The following is a 25,594-nucleotide window of genomic DNA, read 5'->3' on the forward strand; positions in this document are numbered from 1 at the left end:
CACACATGTGCACTTGCTATGATGTCTTCCAACACCAATCATTTGTGTTTATGTATTTTTGACTTTCAACTTAGGAGGCCAAGGTGCAACTTTCTTCAGTTGTCTCAGATCTGGGGTTCATCTCACACCAGCTGCCTCCACCATGCAGCTGGAGCTTGACCCCAATGAGATCAGAGGCATATACCTGCACTGCACTGGTGGGGAAGTCAGCACCATGTTTACCCTGGGCCCCAAGACTGGCCCACCCAGTCTGTTTCCCAAAAAAAGTTGGTGATGACATTGCCAAGGATACCGGTGATTGGAAGCATCTGAAGATGACAGTGAAATTGACCATCCAGAGCAGAAAGAACCAGACTGATGTGGTGCCTTCTGTCTCTGCCTTCATCACTAAAGCCCTAAAAAAGAACCACCAAGAGACAGAAAGAAGCAGAAAACCATTAAGCACAGTGGAGACAACTGTTGATGAAATTGTCAATACTGCCTGGCAAATGAGGTACTGATCTTGAGTCACAGAAATCTCTGGGACCATCAAAAAGATTTTGGGTACTGCTCAGTCTGTGGATTGCAATCTTGATGGCTGCCACCCTTGTGATATCATGGATGACATCAGCAGTGGTGCTGTGGAATGCCCAGCTAGTTAAGAATTACAAAGGAAGATGCTTCAATATAGGATTATTGGACAATGAGAAAAAAAAAAAATCATGACTTAGGTGCAGTAGAATTTCCAAGTTCCTCTTTGAATGTGAGTGAAATGAAATTCCTCAGCCCCAGGACTGAGTCAGGGACTCACACTGGGGCCCCTGTCATTGACTCAGCAGTGGGTGGTCACTGCTGTCACCTACAACAGGTTCTGAGGACTGAAGTACATTATCTCACCATCATCTGTCTGAGATCAGAGACAGACACTGCATATCAGAAACCTGTCCTTAAAGTAGTCAGTCATTAAAAAGTCACTTCTCAGTACAGAAGTCCTTAGGGAAAAAAGACTTTCCAGGATTCTCACACCTATCTGGTAAGAGCAAAAAAAAAAAAAAAAAACAACAAACTAGACTGACTTAATAACCAGCTTAATTTCACACATGTTACATTTCTTTAGCTGCCTTGCTTTCCCCCTTTATCTGGCATAACTGCAGAGAAAATTCTTAGACCTTCTGAAGGTGAGAATCTCACCTATCAGTAAGAAAGATCACACTTTATATTAAGCTGGCTTGTATTTGGAGATACTCCAACTGCTTCATAAACAGTTTTTCATTCTGCAAAGCAGGCAGGTGGCAATTACTATTCTTTTTGGACAAAGGGGTAGAATTGAGAATCTCAGCCATACAGAACTGAAATGGTTTTTAAATGCCTGCAGGAAAGCAAAAGCAAAAGCTTGAAAAAGAAGAGATAGGACAGATGTGACCAAAAATAGGAATAAGAATCGTATATGAAAATACCAAAAAAGGAGAATTCTCCTTAAACCAGCTCACTCTCAGCTACAGTTTCTTAGAAGTGGCCACTTGGCACTCCTGTGGCTTAGTGCTTTAACAACACTCACTCCAGTGTGGAGAATCAGGCCTGGAGAAGGTGGATTTTGGTGAAAATAAAAGACCCCCTCTCTTATCTTTGCTTGTTACTACGCAAGTGCTGCTACAAAACCATAGACATCGAGTTAAAGCTATCATCACCCTGACTTTATAAGTTAACATACCAAAATGACACTAAAATGGGTTTTAAATTTACAAATTCATTCACTATTTATCTTTATGGTATCCAGGGCCTCACGCATGTGCAATTTCAGTCCACTGGCTTGTTTTTTCAATCAGATGGACATACTGAAAAACAGTGAGGGGGGGGCTAGGTGGAGGTGCACCTGCTTGAGCACACAGCACATTGCCTAAAGACCCAGAGTGGGGCGGTAGTGCAGCGGGTTAAGAACACATGGAGCGGGAGTCGGGCGGTGGCGCAGTGGGTTAAGCGCACGTGGCGCAAAGCGCAGGGACCGGCGTTCGAGCCCCCGGCTCCCCACCTGCAGGGGAGTCGCTTCACGGGCGGTGAAGCAGGTCTGCAGGTGTCTATCTTTCTCTCCCCTCTCTCTCTGTCTTCCCCTCCTCTCTCCATTTCTCTCTGTTCTATCCAACAACAAAGCAACGTCAACAATGGCAATAATAACCGCAACGAGGCTGCAACAACTAGGGCAACAAAAAGGGGGAAAATGGCCTCCAGGAGCAGTGGATTCATGGTGCAGGCACCGAGCCCAGCAATAATCCTGGAGGAAAAAAACAAAACAAAAAAAGAACACATGGAGCAAAGCACAAGGGCTGGCGTAAGGATCTTGGTTCCAGCCCCCAGCTCCCCACCTGCAGGGGAGTCACTTCACAGGTGGTGAAGCAGGTCTGCAGGTGTCTATCTTTTTCTCCCCCTCTCTGTCTTCCCCTCCTCTCTCCATTTCTCTCTGTCCTATCCAACAATGATGACATCAACAATAATAATAACTACAGCAATAAAAAAACAAGGGCAACAAAAGGGAATAAATATTTTTTAAAAATACCCAGATCCAAGCCCCCGCCTCCCAGTTTCCACCTGCAGGGACAATGTTTCATGAACAGTGAAGCAGTGTTGCAGGGGTCTCTCTGTCTCTATCTCCCCCTACTCCCTCAGTTTCTATCTATTTTTTTATTGGTGAGTCAATATTAATTTACAAATTACATGTCAATGGGTACAATTCAATTTCTATCTCTATCCAATAAATAATAAATAAAATCTAGAGAGAGAAAGATGGGGGGAGGGAAGGGTGAAAGGGAGGGAGGAGTGGAGGGAGGGATGAAGAGAGGGGGAAGGGAGGGAGGGGTTGGAGAGATAGCTAATGGTTATGCACAGACTTTCCTATCTGAGGCACAGAGGTCCCAGGTTTAATTCCCAGCATCATCACAAACCAAAGCTGAGCAGTGCTCTGATTAAGAAGAGCAAAGAAAGAGCGAGGAAGACATGCCACAGCACCAGAGCTTCTCCCAGTGTTACAGTACTTCACATGTGTGCCAAGGCTTAAATTTAGCCATGGACACTGCAAGGCATGCACCCTACTTGGTGAGATATCTCTCTGCCCTTCTCCCTTTTATCTTGATCCTGGACTTGTGAGGTGGGCAGGATTTTTGCATCTTTGTCTTAAGATGAGGAAACAGGCATCTGGTCATCTTGTGATCACTGGATGTGGCTTCTTTTCCCCAAGGAGTCATCAAGAAGCCTTAACTCCTTTACATGCCACAGTGGAATGGATGTGGAGTTTCAAGACCTGATCAGATTCCCAATTCAGTCCCCTGCTAGTTAAGGATCAGTATTTAGTGTGTGTATCCCTTGCGAGATGAAAACAAGCTATCTCGGGGGCTAGGCGGTGGCACACTAGGTTAAACATACACATCACCATGTGCAGGGACCTAGGTCTGAGTCCCTGGTTCCCACCCACAGGAGAGAAGTTCCAGAAGTGATGAAACAGTAGTGCAGGTCCCTTCCCTTCCCTTCCCTCTTCCCCCTTTCCTGTCTCGTCTCTCTCAATTTCTTTCTGTTCTGTCAAATAGAAATAAATATTTAGAAGGAGGAGAAGACAAGCTATCTCATAGAGCTACTGGGAGGATTAAGTCACCTGTAAAACCTGGCACCATTCATTCCACATCTGGGTGCTCATTAAACATGGCTATCCACAATTTATTCACTGCAGAGAAGGCAGAACGATTAGGCCTAGGAAGGATTTCTAAAGTGCTGTAAGTGGCAATGCCAGGGGGTGGGAGGCAGTGCAGTGGTCATGATGTCCAGGTCCTGCACCGCTGTTTACTTTGCAGAAAAATCAAGAAAAAACCAGCTGCTGCTATTTAACTATGCAGTTATCAGCCTTGACTACTGAGGACAAGCTAGTTTGTCCAGGGAGCTCACCAGGTGCAGTGCTGCAGGTCGAACCTTGTTCACCTAAGGCTCAGGTCTAAAAGCCGACTTGGACTCAGCTATCCTGGGAGCAAGGTTCACTCTCTTTTTAAAATTTTTATTAGTGATTTACAAAATTCTAAGATATCAGGGATATAATTCCACACCATTCCCACCACTAGAGTTCTTTGTCTCCACTCCTACCCCCCTCTAGCAGAATCTTCAATAGTTTTCTCAAATATGGGTTGACTACATTATTTATTTATTTATAATTTTTTTTTTGCCTCCAGGGTTATTGCTAGGGCTTCTAGGGCTTGGTGCCTGCACTACAAACCCACTGCTCCTGGAGGCCATTTCTCCCATTTTTGTTGCTCCTGTTGTTATTCATAATTTGTTTTACCAGAAGACTGCTTGGCTCTGATTTGTGGTGGTTCTGGAAATAGAACCTGAAACTCAGAGCTTCAGGCAGCTAAGTTTTTTTTGTATCACCATTATGCTATCTCCCAGGCCCTGGGTTAACTCTTATCTATCTATCTATCTATCTATCTATCTATCTATCTATCTATCTATCTATCTATCTATCTCTACATATCTCCCCTTTTAAAGTTCTGCTTTCACTTCCTTCCTAAGTCACATCTTCACCTACTACTGCTTCCAAGTGTCCTTCCTTTTTCCTCTTCTCTCTCATATTAGTGAAACAGTGTCTGACTTCCTTTGTGTTTTCTAGATTTGCTTCCCGTTCAGTGATGGTATAAAAACAAAGATACCTGGTGACAAATGTTTTAGTCCCAGTGTAGCTTGGGGTCAGAGCTCTCTGATCATCTTCCCTTATCTTTTCCTTCTAGGAGTATGGACCTAAATTATTTTTGGGGTGAAGAAGAAAGGAGTTATGGCTTCTGCAATTGCTTCTCTGCTGGACATGGATGTTGGTAGGTCAATCCATACCCATAGGCAAGGTTCACTCGTTAAACTGCCCAGAGTCTCAGTTATCTATTTAACCTACCGAGTATGAATAACGTAGACTCACTTTATGAAGATGGAATCAATTAAAATGTGTAAAAGTAATTGGCTACAACCTGGTAAATCATTATTAAATCACTAATAATATAAATAAATAAAAGTAACTGGCTATACTGTACACGTTAACCAGCTATCAACTTATCAGCTCTATTCTACAGGAGAGAAAACCCAGGTGCAGAAAATTCAGAATGCAAATTCTAAAACTAGGTGCTTAGGGTGGGGATAGACCTGACATCCTGGTCCTGTTTCCCACGCTGTCAGTTTCCTGGGCTGGCTGTGTTCTAGGCCTCCTTTCTCCATCCCCTGGGGGCCCTTTCACTGCTTGCTTGCTTGGCTGACATTCTTCCTTTTTCTGGGCCTCTCTCTTCTTGTGCTAGTGCGCATCCTTTAAGAGACTCAGAGAAGTGACATATGGGAGTTAAGATTTTTTTGAGCCTTGTATGTCTGAAAATATCTTTACTTTGACTCGCATGTTCAGGTGGCTGGATATAATTCCAGGCTAGAATCATGTGGTCTGGGATTTTTAGCAGCATCACTCAATGCATCCGAGTTTCCAGCGTTACTAAACAGACATCTTCTGCCCTTGGGATTTTTAATTCTGTGTACTTTTGGGGTGTGTGTGAGATCCTTTGCAGTTTCACATGGAGATGCCTTGGGGTGGGCCTTTCCCCCCTATTGTACTCGGCATTTGTGAGCCTTTCCATCTAGAGACATGAATCCTTTGGGTTTAGAAACTGCTTTATATAGTTGCATTCATGAGGCTGTCTTCTGTTCTTCTATTCTCTTACTTACTTTTTTTTTTTTTTTTAATTTATTGTTTTGGAAATGCCTGTCAGTAGGATGCTGGACCTTGAAGATTAACCCTGTCTCATCTTTTATGTATTTACTCCTTTTTTCTTTTTCTTTTTTTGGTCTTTTGATCTATTTTCTGGGAAATTTCTTCTGTTCCAATCCTCCTAATTGAATTTTTAATTTTTGACATCTTTTTACATTAATCATCTTCCCCCTCTCCTTCCTTTAATAACAAACTGTATCCCACTCTTTCCTTCTGGATAAAATGTCTTTTCTCATCTCCCAAAAGAACTGAATATGCACCAAAGTAAAAGACTCTGGGGTGGGGTGAGGGGGGAGGGTTCAAGTTCTGGAACATGATAGCAGAGGACCTAGTGGGGGTGGTATTGTTGTGTGGAAAACTGGGAAGTGTTATGCACATACAAACTATCGTACTTTTTTTTTCTCCTGCCTCCAGGGTTATTGCCGGGGCTCAGTGCCTATACCATGAATCCACTGCTCCTGGAGGCCATTTTCTCCCCCTTGTTACCCTGGTTGTATTTACCATTGTTACAGTTATTATTATCGTTGTTATTGGTGTCGTTGTTGCTGGATAGGACAGAGAGAAATGGAGAGAGGAGGGGAAGACAGAGAGGGGGAGAAAAAGACAGACACCTACAGACCTGCCTTACTGCCTGTGAAGTGACTCCTCTGCAGGTGGGGAGCCAGGGGCACGAACCGGGATCCTTCTGCCGGTCCTTGTGCTTTGTGACATGTGCACTCAACCCACTGAGTTACCGTCTGACCCCCCAAACTATTGTATTTACTTTCAACTGTAAAACGCTAATCCTCCAATAAAAAAAAATTTTTTTAAAAGAACTAAATATAGTTTTTCAAAAGTTTTCTTCTTGGGTTGGGGAGACAGCATAATAGTTATGCAAAAGACTTTCATGCCAGTATCACCAAAGAACCCAGATTCAATGCCCAGTATCATCATAAGTCAGAGCTAAACAGTGCTCTGGCATATATATCTCCCATTAAATAATAAAAAAAAAAGTTTTCTTCTTAAAGGCTAAATAATAGTGTATATCTCTCCTCTTTCCTGCCAGTGAAGTAGCCTTGGTCTTGGAAATCCAAGTGAAGTTCTGGTCCCTAGCTGAACATCCCTTTCTTCCTCCAGGTTTGCCATCTGCAGTGGCTTTCTGCAGGTCCCACACTTACGTACCCCAGTCCTGTGCCTGGGGAAAAAACTGAGAGGGAAGAGCAGAGACCACAATCTGAGCTGGACATGGTCCTGGCATGTCTCTCACCCTAACCCATTCTGACCATTTCTAAGCACCTGCAGCTCTCAGGTGAAACTCCTGGATGAATTCCATTCCAACTTATTTTGATGTGCATACAAACCAACTTCTTAAAGAAAGTTCCCATGTGCAAAGCCCTACTGTGTTTTCATGCTCTTGTTTAAAGAGAGATGCTTACTGTGGTCCAGGAGATGGTGCAGTGGATAAAGCACTGGACTCTGAAGCATGAGGTCCCAAGTGTAATCCCCAGCAGTACATGTACCACAGTAATGTCTGCTTCTTTCTGTCCTCCTGCAATTCCCAGCAGTACATGTAACACAGTAATGTCTGCTTCTTTCTCTCCTCCTATCTTTCTCATTAATAAATTTTTTTTTTAAAAAAAAAGATGTTTACTTAGCAATGATTAAAAATAATTCATTGCTCTTCAGGGAAAAAAAGTTTTCTTTAAACATAAGGTTAAATTTGGACTGGGTGTGGTATGGTGCACCAAAGCCAAGGATTCTGGGGAAAGAGGGGAAAAGGACAGGCTGGAGGGGGTCTGGGGCCCTAGTGTGTGATGGTGGGAAGGGGCCTAAATCATGGGAGAGCATCATGCAGCCCCCTATCATAATGAGCTGAGTGCTTATACGTATGTGTCAACAACTGTACTATAAACGATTAAATTCCCAGCAAAGTGGAGAAACAAAAAAGGTATATGCCAAGAAATACAGTAGGGGGAAAAAAAAAGTTTTCTTCTGATCTTCGTTACTGCCAAGTTCTTTTCTTTCTTTTTCTTTTTTATTCTTTCTGTTTATTTTTGTCTTCATTTCATTCATATTAAAAACCAGGCACTAAGGGGACGAGCAAAATAGCTCATCTGGACAGTGTGCATGCTCTGACAAGAGTCTGGTCCCCACACATTAAAAGAAACTTCAGAACTGTTCTCCCCCCCCCCACACACACACACACACTCCTCTTGGTCTCTGTCTCTACAAAAGAAGGGGAAAAAAAGGTCAGGCACTAAGACATTGGCTAGCAGCTCTGCATGTGTGGAAAGGGCTTATCTGGCCAAGGGGTGGTGGGGGGGGGAGATTAGGCACAGGAAACTCACTGGAAGGCCCCACATGCCAGCATCTATACAACTCTTCTCTTTCTTCAGATAAAAAAAAAAAATCTAATCTGACTCAGTAGTGAGACCCTAATTAGCATGTCTGTCAGTGCCCAGTGAATAAGGCTGAAGGGGGGCTAGGCCCCACTGTTAACATAGCAATGCGTGCAGACAGTCTATTTGGGGCAGCAATAAATGGGCACTGGACTTGGTAAAAGTTCCAAGAGATTTCAAATTAATTTCAAGTACAAAATTTAAGCACAGCCACAGCCTTTTATTTTTACCATCCTCAACTGGAATATTTCATAAGTAAAGACAGAGTGTGAGAGCCAGAGCTTCAGTGATCTGCTTCCTGACACCTTCTGACTACAGACTCACACACTCTGCCTTTTCTGGCCCCTTGATAGCCAGAGTCACCAAACTACCATCATCACGTTTCCAGGAAAGATGAACTGTCTCTCTCCCTCTCCCTCTCCCTGTCCCTCTCCCTCTCCATCTCTCTTTCTCTTCATTTGCTATGAGCTTGCTGACAGGAGAAATGAGAAGGAAAAAAGACACCATTGTCTATCAAACAGGATTATCGAGTTCCTGACCTGGTTTGGAATTGCATGACCTCTGGGAGAAAGCTCAGGAAGGAAAAACAAGAAAGAGATGCTAGTTCGACCCTACTGCACATTCCCCTTGTGGAGGAACCACAAGGCAGGCTCATACACTCTCAGCCTGCCCACTTCTTCGGGATTCTGTTCTCACAGTCAGGACAGCACCAAGCTGCCAAGCACAAGAAAGAACTCCATTCATCCCACATTATCCGGCACCTACCACAGGCAAGAAATAGCAACTCCATATTCTCCCTTACTTAACCAGTGAGGCTTTTTTGGCTCTGCATTTGGGAGCATAAAAGGCTTTATACATGCATGGTAATTTTTCTGGGCTATGATTATAGGTTACCTTGCTATAGGAGACAGGTCTGAAACATATTTATTAAATAATATAAATTTAAGCACCTGCTATAATTCCCAGAAGCAGACTACTCTACATAGTTTGGAGACTATTAAAAATTGAAGTCGGAGACCCTGAAGCTCAAAACATTTATCCATTTTGTTCCACAACTGTGCACATTAAAAATGCTAAGCTGAATTTTAAGTTTCATCAGAATAAAATATATAAATTCTAAAATGTGACCTAGTGTGGGTAGAAAATACAATTCCTTTAGGTACCACATGAGCTATGAAATTTACTCCTAGCTCATCAAATAATCTTGATCCTCTGCTGAGCTTCCTTTCCAACTAAAGTCACTGTGGGCATTTTGCACTCTGATAGCTACAGGTGCATAATGACACTTACCAGGTTTTTGAAAAGTGCTGTTAACTCCTTTGTAAACACTGAGAACTTCAGGAATGCACTTCCTAAATCCGGGTCATCTCTGCACACACAATTGCCACCGAACTTCTCCAGAGCTTGGGTGTACTGCTCTTCGTTTTCCACATGGGCTACAATTGCAGTGTGAGATACATTGTTAGTGTATGGCCCTCTGTATCCCCATTCACCACCAGCTTCTTCTTAGTTGCAAACAGAGCTGAATACATTAGCGGGATGGAAGTCCAGAAAAGTTGAGTCCCAACAGAAACAGAAGCATCTCTGCTATCTTTACAGTAGAGTCTACTGTGCTAACAACCAGATCCCAAAGAACAAGCCACAAACACTATAAACCTATAAACTGTTAATCACATACACCACCAATACAGTGGAGGGGAGGGGGGAGAGCAAGCCACATAATAATAAAATCAGCACAAACAACTCTACATATGTACTTTCTACATGTCATCATGACTTTAGAAACCATGTGTATTGTTCCTCATAACACTGAAAGGAAATCGGAGCTCATAGAAATCAAGTAACATCCTAGGAAACAGCCCCCTCACCCCCGATGGCAGACTTGAGGTTCAAGTCCTAGTTTTCCTGATTCCAAAGTTCAATCTTCTGCTCAGCTATACCCTGACATCTGTTTCATGGCTAAAAAGTATTCAGAGGACCTAGTGGGGGTTGTATTGTCATATGGGAAACTGGGGAATATTATGCATGTACAAACTATTGTACTTACTGTCGAATGTAAAACACTAATTCCCCAATTAAAAAAAATTTTTTTCTTTAAGTATCTTGCTTACCTTGTCCGTACTAAACGCACCTAACGTTAAAATAATTCCATTTCAGAGACACACCAGCTAAATCTTCTATTTCACTCTATTTACAGTTCTAGAACATATGGCTAACAGTGACAGTCACTTCCATTGAAATACATGAAAATACTTTACAGTGATTCCAAAAGTGGTGGTCAAGATGTGGGCGGTTCCAGTATGGTTTCAGAAGGGAGTGACAATCATAAGCAGCATCTGCTGGTGATGTCACTCCCTGGGGGAGAGAAACAATTACAACTCCATAAACCACTTCTTCCCTTGCTCATTGCTTTCAGGCCCAGGCATATTGATGCTGTGGAGAGGGCCAGAATCGTTATAGTCTTCATGGGTTTGGCAGATTCGAATGCAAAAGCAGGGCAGAAGTAGTGAGAGTTCAAAGTCATTCTGGAAGTGTGTCACTCTTCAACATCTGGACTTTCACAAGTTGTTCTCAGTGAACACCCAGAGGGGTTGGGGGGAGGAAATTTGCTTTCAGTAATGCCTGTAAGGCAGGGGTATGGAGACTTCTTTCTGCCAAGGGTCATTTGGAAATTCATAATGTTATCTGAGAGCCACTCAAAATTATCAACTTAAAAATTAGCATTTAATGTTGCTATGAAAAAAAAAAATCCCTTAGAGGCTCTGGGTGGTGACACCCTGGGTTAAGTGTACAAATTATCATGTATAAGGACCCCGGTTTAAGTCCCCTGTCCCCACCTGTCCTTTACCTTCATGATGTGTAATAGAGCTACAGGTGTCTCCTTCCCTCTCAATTTCTCCTGGCCTAACAAATAATAAAGAAAAGATTGAAAAAAACAAAAGGAAGTAAAGAGCACTTAGGTGTCTTGAACTGAGTCTCAGCCATGTTTGCCTTGGCAGGCTCAGTTGTTCCCACCCGTTACGAGGGGTCTTTATGCCTTTTGCTCAGTTCAACCTGATAACATTCTAAGGTGACTATTACCAGCCGTATTTTCTCTGGATTAAAGTGGAGTTTGGAAGGGTTATCTGTCTTGCCCACAATCACACAGTTGTGTTGCTCTTCTTGCAAACAAACATGGAGTTTCTTGATAAAGATCACCACCCTGTGTCTCTCTATACTTCCTGTAAGGCCTTGCATGGTGCCCACTGTGAGAACAGTAGACCCTCCATGAGCCCATGTTAACTGACTGACCTACTGCTCCAGATTGCCCAAAGTCTGACATTTTCCTACTAGCGAGCAGAAAGGAGTCGAGTGTCTCTGTTTTTCCTTTGCCGAAAAGAAACTTAAAATAGGAGCCTAAAATAAATAGCTTGGGAATAATAAAGTTTCTGGAAAGAACCCAAACTGGGTCTATCAGCTTTTATTTACAGAATTGCAAAAGCTGTTCTTCTAAAAACAGCTTGCTCTCCCACCTCCCCTTGTTTAAATATATCTTAAACTCCGGTTCCTATTAATGATCCAGATCCGAGAATCTCTGATGTGGAAGAGACGTAGAAAATAGAGAATCCAAATCATTAAGGCCAGGAGGAAACCCCATTTTCTATAAAGTTCTGACCCATTTCTCCCACCTCACTACACAAAAGTTAGACCTCTCCTCAATTCACTCAAAGGGATAAAATGAGAGACTCGGAAAAATCTATTGTCATGCTAGCAGATATACTGAGTTTAGAATGAAGGATTGGGTTTTGCCATAAACAACCTTGATCCATACTCCCAGTGGGGGAGAAGTGATAGGATGAAGATAAGAGGCCTCTGCACTCCAGCTCCATCAGCACCCAGAGAGAGAGAAGGAAAAGGAGAGGGACATGTGGAGGGAGTTATGATGTCATGAGTGGCTTAGAGGGAAAGAGAGGATTGAATCAGGAAAAGAAGGGGCAACTATGTATAAATGTGGACAGATAGTTGTGGAGAAGATGGTTGGCCCATGCCTGAAACTGTAGGGGGAACAGTAGTGGATTGCAGTGGGGAGAGTGAAGATTCAGAACTCTGGTGGTGGGAATGGTGTGGATTCAAACCTCTGTCAACATGTAATTCTGTAATATAAAAATATAAAAAATAAACAAATAATTTAAAAAAACTGTAGCCCTTTGACAACAGTCTTGTAATTTTAAAATATACTTATTAAAATAAATAAAATAACATGGGGGAAAAAAAAGGATTGGCTTTTGTTGTGTGCTTTTAAGTTCACTGAGTTCTGTTACCTTTTCCAAAACTAACATGAAAGCGAAGGCCCAGTGTATATAGTGCAGGTACTAACTGCTGGATCTAAAAATGGACAAAAGGCAGCTTTACAGTTCCTTCCCCCCATTCATGGTCATAACACAGTATAATTGAACAAGTCAGGACCCAGCACTGTCACAGGATGGGCAGGATCCTCAGTGGAGTGGTGAATCACCACCTTTATTTCCATCTTAAAACATTTCACTTGTTACTGCCAGCCCTGCATATGCCACTGTAGGCATATGGTAGCATTCTGAGGTCAGACATAAAGACAGATATGACCGCTGCCCAGAGAAGATACACGAATCCATGTACTGATGACCTACAATGGGCCAAGTAGACTGTGGGTGCTGAGGTTTTAAAGATGCTAAGGGACCACTGGGGGTTCCGATGTCAGGTAAGACATCAAGATATAGAAGCATCAAGAAGAAGGTTTTAACTGCAGGGCATCATCAAGGTACCCTTTATGTTTAGAGGCCATAAAATACTTTTCAGTTTAAATATATTTTATTCATTTAGGATAGAGACAGAAGTTGAGAGAAAAGGGAGAGGTAGAGATAGACATAATGTAAGAAAAAAGTCAACTTATATCTGAGATTGTGGGAGAACTATAGTGGTTATCTAAGGGGGTGAGGGTGGGGACATAGACCCTTGGTGATGGGAGTGGTGAAAAACTACTTCTAATGTGTATGTGTGTGTGTGGGGGGGGGTAAAGACACAAAAAACTGAGAAATGTTATATGTGTATCAACAACTGTATTTCTTGTAAATCATTAATCTCCCATTTAAAAAACATAAAAGAGAGAGAGAGAGACCAACCTGCAATACTGCTTCACCACTTATGAAGCTTCCCTCCCTGCAAGTGTGTACTGGGGGCTTGAACCTGGGTCTTAAAAACTGTAATGTGTGTGCTCAACCAGGTGTGTCACCACCACCTGGCCCCAAAAACCTTCTCAGTGTAAAAGTCCCTGCCTGTCTTTGGGTCCAGATTCTTGGTCTCACTCACTGTTCCAGTCTCCTCAGGCCATTCAAACCCACTACTAACCCCCCCCCCCCCCCAAAAGGATCCTGAAAGGGAATCTGGTCCAGAGCCCTCACAGTCAAGGAAAGCTCCAACTGGGTGCTGACTTGTTCAGAGGCACACAGCTAGTCTGCAGCATAGCTAGAACAAGAACTCTGGTATGTGGGTTCCTCAGCATCCTATGTTCTTCCAGCCACGCTAGGGACCCTCTCTCCATCTGCTCACTATGGTGACACTATTCTCAGCTATCGACTAACACAAATGTCCTCCAGTCAAGCACAAGCAGAACTTGATGGCTGTCTAGCCTTTAGTCTGACTGGGAAACCTCAACTTCCTGCTCCTGGCCAGATTGTTGGTCACTGAAGGTCAGGCTGAGGCAAACACATCTGCCGACAATGTACATAGCAAGTGTCCACAGACAGCTCCATCAAGGATGCAGTTTTCAAAAATACATGATTTCTGCAGGAGTAGTTTTATAAAGATACCCTGTAGGTGACATGACAATTAATATTCAAATGTTGACCATAATTCAAATGCTAGGGTACTCTGCACAATTTCACTTAAAGAGACCATTTCACCCAGGGCTGTCAGCTTACACGTTGCCTAGTTCCAAGTTTAACTCAAGGCACAAAGTCTCAGGGGAAAACCATTTCTTAAAGTCAGAGAGAATTCTCATTTCTTAAAAGAATCTTTATCTATGAATAGCCCATGGGAAAACACTTTTTTTTAAAAAAAAAAACAACTATTTCTATCTAGAATCATTCCAGGTGAAAGTAGTTCAACTTTATAATGTGGTGATACACATCAAAAATCTCCAAGACATGGGGCCGGGTGGTGCACTGGGTTAAGCACACATAGTACAAAGCAAGGACCCATGCAAGGACCCCAGTTCCAGTCCCTGCTCCCCAACTGCGTGGGTGGGGGGGGGTCATTTCACAAGCAATGAAGTAGGTTTGCGGGTGTCTATTTTTCTTTCCCTCTATCTCTCCATCCTCTCTAAATTTCTCTGTCCTATCTAATAACAATTAGAAGAAAGAAGAAAAAAAAAAAAAGGCCACTGGGAGCAATGGATTCATGGTGCCAGCACTGAGCCCCAGTAATAACCCTGGTGGCAAAAATAAATAGTCTGAAGTGCCAGTTACAGTTGTCAGATTGCTTTAATTCTCTGCAGTTTATCTCACTACCAGATGACAAGCTAGCCTTTCTCTTGAAGTCTCACCAACACACTGTGTTCTTCCTAGTTTTAAATCTTCTTTCAAAGTTCATTTACATTTAGCTTTCCCAGGGTGACCCCTTGACCCTGCCTTTTCAGAAAACTCCATCCTGGTCTAGGCTGGTCATGCCTATAACACAGGCGGCTGGCAGTGGAGTAAATCAGGTGAAGATGTAGGTTGATTGTTAAAACATGACCATTTTTGTCTGCGGTCACTCCATCGTCTTTCATTACAATTATTTTTTTTAAACATTTTAATTTTATCTATTTTATAAACATTTTTAGTTTTTATTATTTTTATTTATTGGATAGAGACTGCCAGAAATTGAGAGGGAAGGTGATAGAGATGGGGGGGGGGAGAGACAGACAGAGGGAAAGAGAGAGAGCGCTGCAATACTGCTTTCACTTACAAAGCTTTTCCGCTGCATGTGGGGGCTGAGGGCTTGAACCTGGGTCCTTGCCCATTGTAACGTGCACTCAGCCATGTGCACCACCACCAGACCCCTTCAACTTTTATTTTTTAATTACCTCCATATAAAACTACTGTTTGCAGCAGCACATTAAAAGGAAAGTGAAAGCAGCCTACTGAATGTCTTTAAATTTTTTTTTAATTTATTCCCTTTTGTTGCCCTTGTTTATTATTGTTGTTGTTATTGATGTCATCGCTGTTAAATAAGACAGAAAGAAATGGAAAGAGATGGGGAAGACAGAGACAAGGACAGAAAAACACCTGCAGACCTGCTTCACTGTCTGTGAAGTGAGTCCCCTGCAGGTGGGGAGCCAGGATCCTTATGCTGGTCCTTGCGCTTTGTGCTACATGCACTTAACTGGCTGCGCTACCCAACTCCTTACTGGATGCCTTTCCTATTTTACTGCTTTTTTTTGTTTGTTTGTTTTTGCCTCCAGGCTTACTGCTGGAGCTCTGTGCCTACACTACGAATTCACTGCTCCTGGAGGCCATTTTTTCCCTTTTGTTGCCCTGGTTGGTTATCACTGTTGTTACTATTATTGTTGTTATTGCTGATGTTGTTGTTGGATAGGGCAGGGGAAATGGAGAGAGGATGGGAAGACAGAGAGGGAGAGAGAAAGATAGACACCTGCAGACCTGCATCACTGATTGTGAAGTGATCCCCCTACAGGTGGGGAACCGGGGGCTCGAACTGGGATCCACACGCCAGTCTTTGTGCTTCGCGAAACGTGTGCTTAACCCTCTGCGCTATCGCCCATCCCCATTTTATTGCTTTCTGCCACTCTGGATTATAGGCTCAGAGGACAGAAAATTTAACAATCTTTTCATTTATTCATTCTGTATTTTCTGAACACTCACTGTTCAGAATATCCAGGAATATTCTCACTGATAAGTGAGAATATTCCTGGATATGAAAGGGTAAAATCCAATCGTGTTGGAAGTAGCAAGCACTGGTGCATATAAAGATTCATGAATAACAGCTTCTGCCCTCAAGGAACAAGCTCCCAAGAAGACAGGAAAATTCCCACACCAGTCAATCTGGTACAGTGATGGAGACTAGACAGAATGAGGCTCCAGGGAAATTTAAGCTTTGTATGGTCCAGTGCCTGGGGAGAGGTGGCAGATGCTGAGGCTGGAGAGGCAGACAGAGGTCGGGTCGGATGAAGGACATCGTTCCAGGTAATGGAGTCTGCCAAGAGGTTGTAAGGGAATATGGTAAGACTGGCTCTTATGAAAACTGAATGTGGAGGGGCAAAGTGAATGAAGCTAGTAGCTGCCAACACACAATTAGCAAGACAAAGATAGACATGTGCTAACAATCACTTGTGGTACACATTCTAGGAAGTTATAATAGAGGAAACTCTGTGCCATGTGAGCACAAGTATCTTTTCTGGGGCCTGGTGATGAGAAAGCCTTGTCAGAGGAGGTGAAGCTTATAGGAACTTCCTCCTTCAGGATCAATGTTGAATAAAAGGCAAGTCAAGGTGCCAGCAGCTTGTCACCTCAGACTATCTGAACATCCCTGGGTGGCACTAAAAACAAAGGAGGGGCCAGAAACAATAGCTAAAAAAAAAAAAAAAACAGCAGGCCTTTCTGTTAGTCTGGAATCTCAAGGTACCTGGCATTCAAAGCAGGAAAATTAATCAATGTGTGCTGGCTATGTTGGCCAACTATTAAGAAATTTTACATCTGATTTATAAAGACGACCTTTCTTGGAAAAGCAATTTGATTAGTTACATTACAGCATGTGCCCTTTGCGGCTGTAAATTGCTTTCAACCTTTCCCCCATTGTTTTTACTTCATCATGCCTAAGGGATCCAATTCATACTCCTTAGAGATGGGCTCCAGTCTACCCTCTCACCAGAGGAGCACAGAAAGCTAGGAGAGAAGTCATCTCCAGTGGAGTGATGAGGCCCCCAGGGTCTTCATACCTCAGGAACAAGTAGCAGGGGCTAGGGCGAGCTGCACCCAGTTGAGCACACACATCACTGTGCATAAGGACCTAGGTTTGTGTCCCCACTCCCCACCTGCAGGGGTAGGGGAGGCATGGATGATTTCTGAGCTGTGAAGCAGATCCGCAGGTGTCTCTCTGCTTCTCTGCCCACTATACCTCCCTCTCCCTTCCCCCTCAATTTCTCTCTGTCATATCAAATAAAATAGAGAGAAAAAATGGCCACCAGGAGCAGTGGATTCGTGGTGCCAGCTGCAAGTCCCCTCTCCCCACCCAAAAAAACCCACACAACTTCACTATCAATGATTTACTAAGCATCATATAACCAAATATACTACACATATACAGTGCTTTGTTTTTCTTTCCTTTTTTTCCCCCTCTTCTTCTGTTACAAGTGCAGGACTCTACGGATAAGAAAACAGATTTGGACATCTGCTGAACAATGCTGACAATATTTTTTATGTGGTTCTGGGGGATGAACCCAGGGTGGTGTGTGTGTGTGTGTGTGTGTGTGTGTGTGTGTGTGTGTGTGTGTGTGTCACTAGTTAAGCACTCTCATAGACCCAATTTTTCCTATTTTTTTTTTAGAGACAGGGAAAGGGGGGGATAGCAAACCAAAAATCTCACCATGCATGGAGTTTCTTTGGTGCTGTCCATGGTGCTCCTATATGGCTCAGGGGATCAAACCTTGGGCCTTCTGCATAAGAGGAGTGCATTGCCTGCTAAGCTCTCAGTCTCTGAATAATGTCATATTAATATTTATAAATATGAATTTTATATTAAGTAAGGCAAAGTCAACTCTGTGATTATATTACTGTTTGTAAAAGCAAGGAGGTTTTACTAGTCAGTGGTTTCTTTTTACCTTTTGTAAGACAAAGAGGCAGAAAGAAAGTGAAAGAGACCACAGCGCCAAAGCTTTCTTCAGTGCAGTGGGAACCAGGATTGAATCTGGGTCACACATATGCTAAATCAGCACACTATCCAAGTGAGATAATTTACCAGTATATCAGGGTTTCTTTAACTGATTATCACAAACACCAACAAGAAGCAGAAGAGTGTTTTGAATTACCTCCCAGGAAAAGATATATAATGGTGGGTGGGGGAAACAGCATGAGGCTCCAAAGTCCCAGGTTCAATCCCCAGCACCAACAGAAGCCAGAGCCGAGCAGTGCTCTGGTAAAAAATAAAGAAAAAATAAGTGGTCTCAAGTTTGATTCATGTTAATTTTTGGAATTTAAGTTAAATATATATATATTTATATATAAAATATACAAATCTTATGATTATGTTGATCACTGCTGAGAAGATTCCACAAGTTAACCATCTAAATCCCAATCATCATTCCTAGCAAACTGAGAAGAAATAACTAGAATCTCAGAGACTAGACTACTAACTAGAAGATATTTCAAGCTCTTGGACTTAATGTTTCTGCACTCCCCCACAACCAACCATAACTTTCTTAGAGACAAAAGGCTACCAGTTGGAGACCATCCAACTATCACCTAGTTAACTTCTAGTTATCTGCTTTAGAAGCAGTTCACCTAGTTAACTTCCCCCTCATATTTGAGCTAAAATGTGCTCTCTGAATCTACCCCTTAGAGAAACAGATAGTTTGTCTCACTTCTTTATCCCAAAGAAGCTCTTTAAACATACTTTCCCCACACCCTACCCACGTCTAAGATCCCTTCTATAATGAGGCTTTCAGCCCCAAGATTCTGAGGTTCCTCTTTAAATGCTACTCTTATGATTCAATGATGAGACAACTGCCTTCTTCGTTATAAGCATTAGATATTTCCCTAAGGTCACCTGTGACACTTTTGGGAACACTTGGTATGTATTGACTCACAAATGAACTGATACTGCTCATACTAAAACCACTTAGTCTTCTCATTAGGATTATGCTTTGTCCAGATGATACAGATCTAGGATGTTTTCACAGAATTTCTTCTTGGTTCATCTCCATTGTGAACCTTTAATCACATCCTACCTGCATTTTAGTGCCAAGGTCAAAAGTAAAGGTGAGGATGTAGGCGTGGTTTTTGAATCTCAGTTCCTACAATGATCTATATAGCCCTGGGCATAGCACTGCTCTTTGCCTCAGAGCCTTATCTGCAAATGGAGTTACTGAAATAGACCTGACTCATAGAGCTCTTATGAGGACCAAATTTAAATAAGCAGCACATTGCTTGGTTTGAAGCAAGCACTTCCTATGTGTCTGGATTTTATTATAGTTACTATGTTTCATTTCTTAAGTGTATAAACACCAATATAGACGTGGTTTCTTTTCTTCATCACCACTTCACAAAATCTATTGTTTCTTTTTTATCACAGATAAAGTATACCAATCGTTTGCACCCTGAATTTTACTGTCTGAAGACTTCATCATACATATTTTCCTTCATATTGCTTCACAACTATAGTTCCATTAAGTACTATCTATATTCTAATTTAGTTATAGGAGGCTTTTTGTTTTTCATTATGATGAACAGTAAGCATCTTTGTGTATCTCCTCATACATAGTTTCTTTTTATTTGCACTCCCAAAACAGAGTAACAATTTACCTTATTCTTCCCAAGAGTAAGGACTATCACTTGGTCATTTTCCTCATGTAACAGATGAACCTTCTTTTTATAAAGTACGAGAAAATGAACTCCGGGATTCATGACTGAATGATGCTAGCTCAGTAGTTTCCTGGATCTTTTTTTTTTTTTTTTATTTAATTTCTATTTAGAGAAGAGAGAGCAAGAGAAAACAGAGAAAGATGGAGAGAGAGGAGAGACACCACAATATCACACCACACCATCCACTGAGTTTCACCAGTGCTATACACTGTACTTCCATGTGGTGGTACTGGGACTTGAACTCAGGATCTCCAGCATGGCTAGGCACATGCTCTGCCAGATAAGTTATCTCCTAGCCCTAAATACACCTTCTTAGTGTACAATGAAACAACACTTCCTAAATTATAACATACATTTCTGTTATTTTATTACCACCAGGGTTATAGCTGGGGCTTGGTGCCAGCACTACAAATCCACTGCTCCTTTTTTTTTTTTTTTGGGTGGGGGGTTGTTTCCTTGTTTTATCTGACAGGACAGAGAGAAACTGAGTGGGATGGGGAGAGGGGCCAGGTAGTAGCATGCCTGGTTAAGTGCACACACTACAGTCCCCACCTGCAGGAGGAAAATTTCATGAGTGGTGAAACGTGGCTGCAGGTATCTCTCTCCCTCTCTATCTCCCCTCCCCATTCAATTTCTCTCTGTCTCTATCCTATAATAAATAAAAAATTTAAAAAAGAAATCAAAAAGAAGAGAGAGATGGGAGATAGACAGAAAGATAGACACCTGCAAATCTGCTTCACCACTCATGAAGCTTCCCCCTGCAGGTAGGGAGTGGGGTCTCAAACCCAGTCCTTAGCATGTTTGTATATATGTTTAGCTGGGTGTGCCACTGCCCAACCCCCATAACATACATATCTTTAGAACCGCTATGCCCTAATTACATGATATCTATACTAGAAATAATTCCCTGTACTAATTTTAAGCTCTGTATTAATAATCATATTCTTGTGCTTAAAATAATAGGGAGAAATACACAAAGTTATTTTCCTTTTGCAGAAGGAACATGGTATGAGCTTGATGGAAATTAGTATTTCTTCATACTTTTCAGTTCAAGAATGTGAGAATTTCTCTAGGACATGCAGATCATAGGTAAAAAAAAGGGGGGGGTTATTCAAGGACTAGGCGATGGCACATCCAGTAGAATGCACGTTTTACAATGTGCATGGAGTCAGGTTCAAGGCCTCAGTCTTACCTGCAGAGAGGAAGCTTTATGAGAAGTGAAGCAGCACTGCAGGTGTCCCTCTTTCTATCTCCCCTCTCCTCTGGATTTCTGTTTCAATCACACACATACAAACTTATTTTAAAGGGCTATTCTACTCTCAGTTGGAGTAACTCCACATCTTTTAGAGTAACTCTTGAGAAGTGAAACTGAAAGTCTTTTGCTGCTTCCTTCTTGATAAAGATGAATTTTCCCACCCACTGACATGTCAAATACAACTGAGAAATGTTAACTTCAACATCTTGGGAAAGGATAAACACCTCTGGGCTTCAAAAGAGCCTGGGAAGAATTTTAAACTAATTTTTAATAAAAAACTTTAAAAAATAAGTTACATTTTGTTTATAAATCTGTATAAAAGATGTTCTAGAAAATAAATCTAGCTGGGTTACCCTTTTGAAAACCAGAAGCAAACATAATATACTTACTATACTGGCAGGGAATTATTATTTTGTACACACATGGGCCACTGTGATACCCTTCAGGCCCAGACCAATGTCTAAGTTGGGGTGACAGGTGCTCTAGATAGTATTCTTAGAGACCAGCAATTTAGTAAATACTCAGGGTCAATCCCAGATCTACTAAACTATCAGTAAAGACAGGCATAGGGTTTGTGGGGTGACAGTAATCTGTGCTTTAATTTCCAGGGGATTCTAACCACCAGGAGATTTCAGAACCATTGCTCTAAAGCAAGGATTAGCAAACTTTTCCCTATAAAGCCAGGGAGTAAATATTAAAAAGACTTTGCAGGTCAAGAGACAAATTATTATCCAGAAGTTTAATCTCCAGAACTTCATTGTATCATGTTAAGCTACTCAGTTTGTGGTAATTTAATATAGTGGCCATAAACAAACAAACAAATAAACAAACAAAATTAGTACATGAGGGTCAAAGAAGATTAAAACTATCAAGTCTTAATTAAAGGGAGCTGGGAAAGGAAGGGTGGGCAGGTCTTAACTTCTTCTTCTAGCGTTTGCCCTTCTTCCGTAGCCAGTCAACAGCGTCAGGTCTTAACTAAGGGCCTGGGACATGAAGAACATGCATTAAGACTAGAAGTGGAGCTGGATGGGAGACAGCATGCAAACAGACTCAGTTATGAGATGCTCATGAAGCAATGAGTGGCCAGTCAACATGGGTGGGGCACTAGGGTGAGCAGAAAATCAATTAGTGTGCAGATGGGACAAATCCAAAACAAATGAGGAAAGTTGGCAGGAGATCTCAATACACAAAGAGTCTACAAGACATGAAAAGGTACAAGGCAGTATGAGGCATAGATGCTATTTTATTTTCACTGTTATCATTAAAAAATGTTTCCATGCAAATGTAAATTTTTTAAAAAAGATTTTATTTATTTATGAGAAAGATAGGAGGAGAGAAAGAACCAGACATCACTCTGGCACATGTGCTGCTGGGGATCGAACTCGGGACCTCATGTTTGAGAGTCCAAAGCGTTATCACTGCGCCACCTTCCGGACCACTCTCTTTTTTTTTTTTTTTTTACAGTATTAAACACTAAGAAGCAAACCACTGTAGGAACTTCTCTTTTAGACCAAACTGCCCTCAAGAGCCAGAATGACTTAAGCAATCCCTAACCAAATGTGGTTGCCAGCAGCTTAATCCTTTACTGAGTCCGCCTGACTTGTTCTAATGTCTGCTTCTAAGAAACAAAAACAAATAAACAAAACCCCCCAAATAATAAGTCTATCTTAGACTCTCTACTAAATATAAATATATTAAAAAAGAATGAGGTACTAATAACAGTTCTACAGAAGAGTTCCCAAAGTGCTGTGAATGATGTCAGCAGCATCACGGGAAGAGGGGTAGGGTTTCCTCAGGTGATTTTTTTTTTTTTTAAGTAGAGAATGCTTGTTCTGAAATAAAGACTTAGGGATCAATATTGGGACCTTAAAAAAATTCAACTCATGGCCTTATAATAACTCAGACTTGGCAAGCTAATAAATCTGGGTAAAAGATGACAAAAATAGGAGACTGAGAATATCAGGATGCAGACAGGGTGCAAAGAGCTATACTATATCTAGCTTCTCAACTTCCTTAAGCCTCAGTTTCCTCCAATAAAATGTGAAGCATCATTTCGAGTAGATAGAAGAGTAGATGCAGAGGCAGGAAGGTAGAAAAGATGGCATAGTGGAGGAAACATTAGCATGCACACAGAACTGGAAGGGACTTCTGCACAGGGGCCTGGGTCCAGGTGATGCCAGGAGCTGGGGCCACTACTGGCATTGTGGAGTGTTTACTAATCTAAGACGTATGTGGAGGTGATTAGGGGAGCAGTGGACTTTCAATTAGGAAATAAATTTGGAAAACGTTAATATGTATTTTCTCTCCTAGTTCACATAACAAATTATTAGAGTCCTCGCCTAGTCATGCAGAAAAAGAATCCTGGTTAGCTGTGCTTTTTACTCCAAGTTCCTTAAAATGACCAATCCTTTTCCACACTAGGTCTGGAATTCATCATCATGAACGTAAGTGTCAACAATGAGAAATACTGCAGTTCCTTCCCAGCAGAGATGTGACATCACAGGGCTGTATATTTTAGAGAATGACTCTGGGGCAGGTCAAAGAATGAGGTTTATGGTCAGGAAAGCAAATTAGTGGAGGAAATGTTGCTAAGGCCTGCTAAGGCAGGCTTCCTGACACCAAGGTGCTTTGACATTTTCTCCCACCTAATGCTTGTTTGTTTAAAAGCCACACTGCTGGAGCTTGGAGACATATAAGTTGTGTGGCCACAGGTTCAAAAGCCCATAACTATATTTTTTACTCCTGATAAGAACTGATTTCTCGGATGTGAGGGCGATCTGGCTGCGACATCTGTCACCCCATTGATGGCCAGGGTTGATCTGGCCCGCTAGGCGGGTGTCCCCTTCCTCCCTCACCACTCCATGTGCATCCCTCCCAAAGCTGCGGGCTCGGTCGAAGAGGACGGCCTTCCCCAATAGAGACGGACTGGTCTTCAGTCGAGGGTACACGAGTAGCTGCGCTCCCCTGCTACAACCTCTATAAACAAGCTCTCAAGAACTGATTTCTGAGTATGACTTTGAACCTGATAAAAATATAAAATAGGGAGTCGGGCGGTGGCGCAGTGGGTTAAGCGCACGTGGCGCAAAGCGCAGGGACCGGCGTAGGGATCCCGGTTTGAGCCCCCGGCTCCCCACCTGCAGGGGAGTCGCTTCACGGGCGGTGAAGCAGGTCTGCAGGTGTCTATCTTTCTCTCCCCTCCTCTCTCCATTTCTCTCTGTCCTATCCAACAACAAAGCAACGTCAACAATGGCAATAATAACCGCAATGAGGCTGCAACAAATAGGGCAACAAAAAAGGGGGGGAAATGGCCTCTAGGAGCGGTGGATTCATGGTGCAGGCACCGAGCCCAGCAATAACCATGGAGGGAAAAAAAAAAAAGAAAAAGAAAAAAAATATAAAATAACTTTTTCATACTAGACTTAAATTTTAATGAAACACACACACACACACAACTTTGTGAAAGGGAGCCTGGTGTTGGTACACTTGGTTGAGCACACACATTATTATGTGCAAAGCTTGAGTTCAAGCCCCCCAGTTTCTGCCTGCAGGGGAGAAGATTCAGGAGCAGTGAAATTGTGATGTGAGACTCTCTCTCTCTCTTCACCCCCTCCTCTCTCCCTCCTCAATTTCTGTTTTATCAAAGATAAGAAATAAAACAAAATAAAAGGTACTCTGTGAGATGTGATGCTCATCAGTAACTCTGAGCATCTGCCTCTGAGTGATTCTTGCCTTAGACCTAGTCAGTCGGTGTGTCAGATACTGATGACAAGTGATGGCAGCATGGCAGAGCAGGGCAACTGACAACCTGAATCAGCAGGAAGCCCAGCATCAGGGACATCCTGGGAACTCTTTAAGCTTCAGATCTGAGGTTCCTGGTTTGTAAAATAAAAATGGGTTGTTAAAAAGATTAGTATAGGGGAGTCGGGCGGTGGCGCAGTGGGTTAAGCGCACGTGACGCAAAGCGCAGGGACCGGCGTAAGGATCCCGGTTCGAGACCCCGGCTCCCCACCTGCAGGGGAGTCGCTTCACGGGTGGTGAAGCAGGTCTGCAGGTATCTATCTTTCTCTCCCCTCTCTCTGTCTTCCCCTCCTCTCTCCATTTCTCTCTGTCCTATCCAACAACAAAGCAACGTCAACAATGGCAATAATAACCGCAACGAGGCTGCAACAACTAGGGCAACAAAAAGGGGGAAAAATGGCCTCCAGGAGCGGTGGATTCATGGTGCAGGCACCGAGCCCAGCAATAACCCTGGAGGAAAAAAAAAAAAAAAAAAAAAAGATTAGTATAGTGGTCCAGGAGGTGACGCAGTGGATAAAGCACTGACTCTCAAGCATGAGGTCCTGAGTTCAATCCCTGGCAGCACATGTACCAGAGTGATGTCTGGTTCCTTCTCTCTTCCTATCTTTCTCATGAATAAATAAAATATTAAAAAAAAAAAGATTAGTATAGCTTACAGAAAGCACCAGATAAATAGGAAGTGTTTAAAACATTTAAAAACCATCATTACGTGGTCCAAGAGGTGGTGCACTGGCTAAGACTCTCAAGCATGAGGTCCCCGAGTTCGATCCCCGGCAGTATATGTACCAGAGTGATGGCTGGTTCTTGCTCTCTTCCTATC

General features: G+C 42.5%; 1 protein-coding gene across 3 annotated transcripts in view; it reads right to left on the minus strand.

Annotated features, from left to right (window-relative positions):
* ASAP2 (ArfGAP with SH3 domain, ankyrin repeat and PH domain 2) overlaps positions 1-25,594 on the minus strand; it is a 216,069-nt gene that overhangs the window by 110,966 nt on the left and 79,509 nt on the right. For all 3 annotated transcript variants that reach the window (XM_060187002.1, XM_060187003.1, XM_060187001.1), the window contains exon 3: positions 9,418-9,563. In XM_060187002.1, the coding sequence (XP_060042985.1) occupies positions 9,418-9,563 (146 nt within the window). The remainder of the gene's footprint in view (positions 1-9,417; positions 9,564-25,594) is intronic.

Source organism: Erinaceus europaeus, chromosome 3 (assembly GCF_950295315.1).
Source record: "Erinaceus europaeus chromosome 3, mEriEur2.1, whole genome shotgun sequence".
In the NCBI taxonomy this organism is placed as follows: Eukaryota; Metazoa; Chordata; class Mammalia; order Eulipotyphla; family Erinaceidae; genus Erinaceus; species Erinaceus europaeus.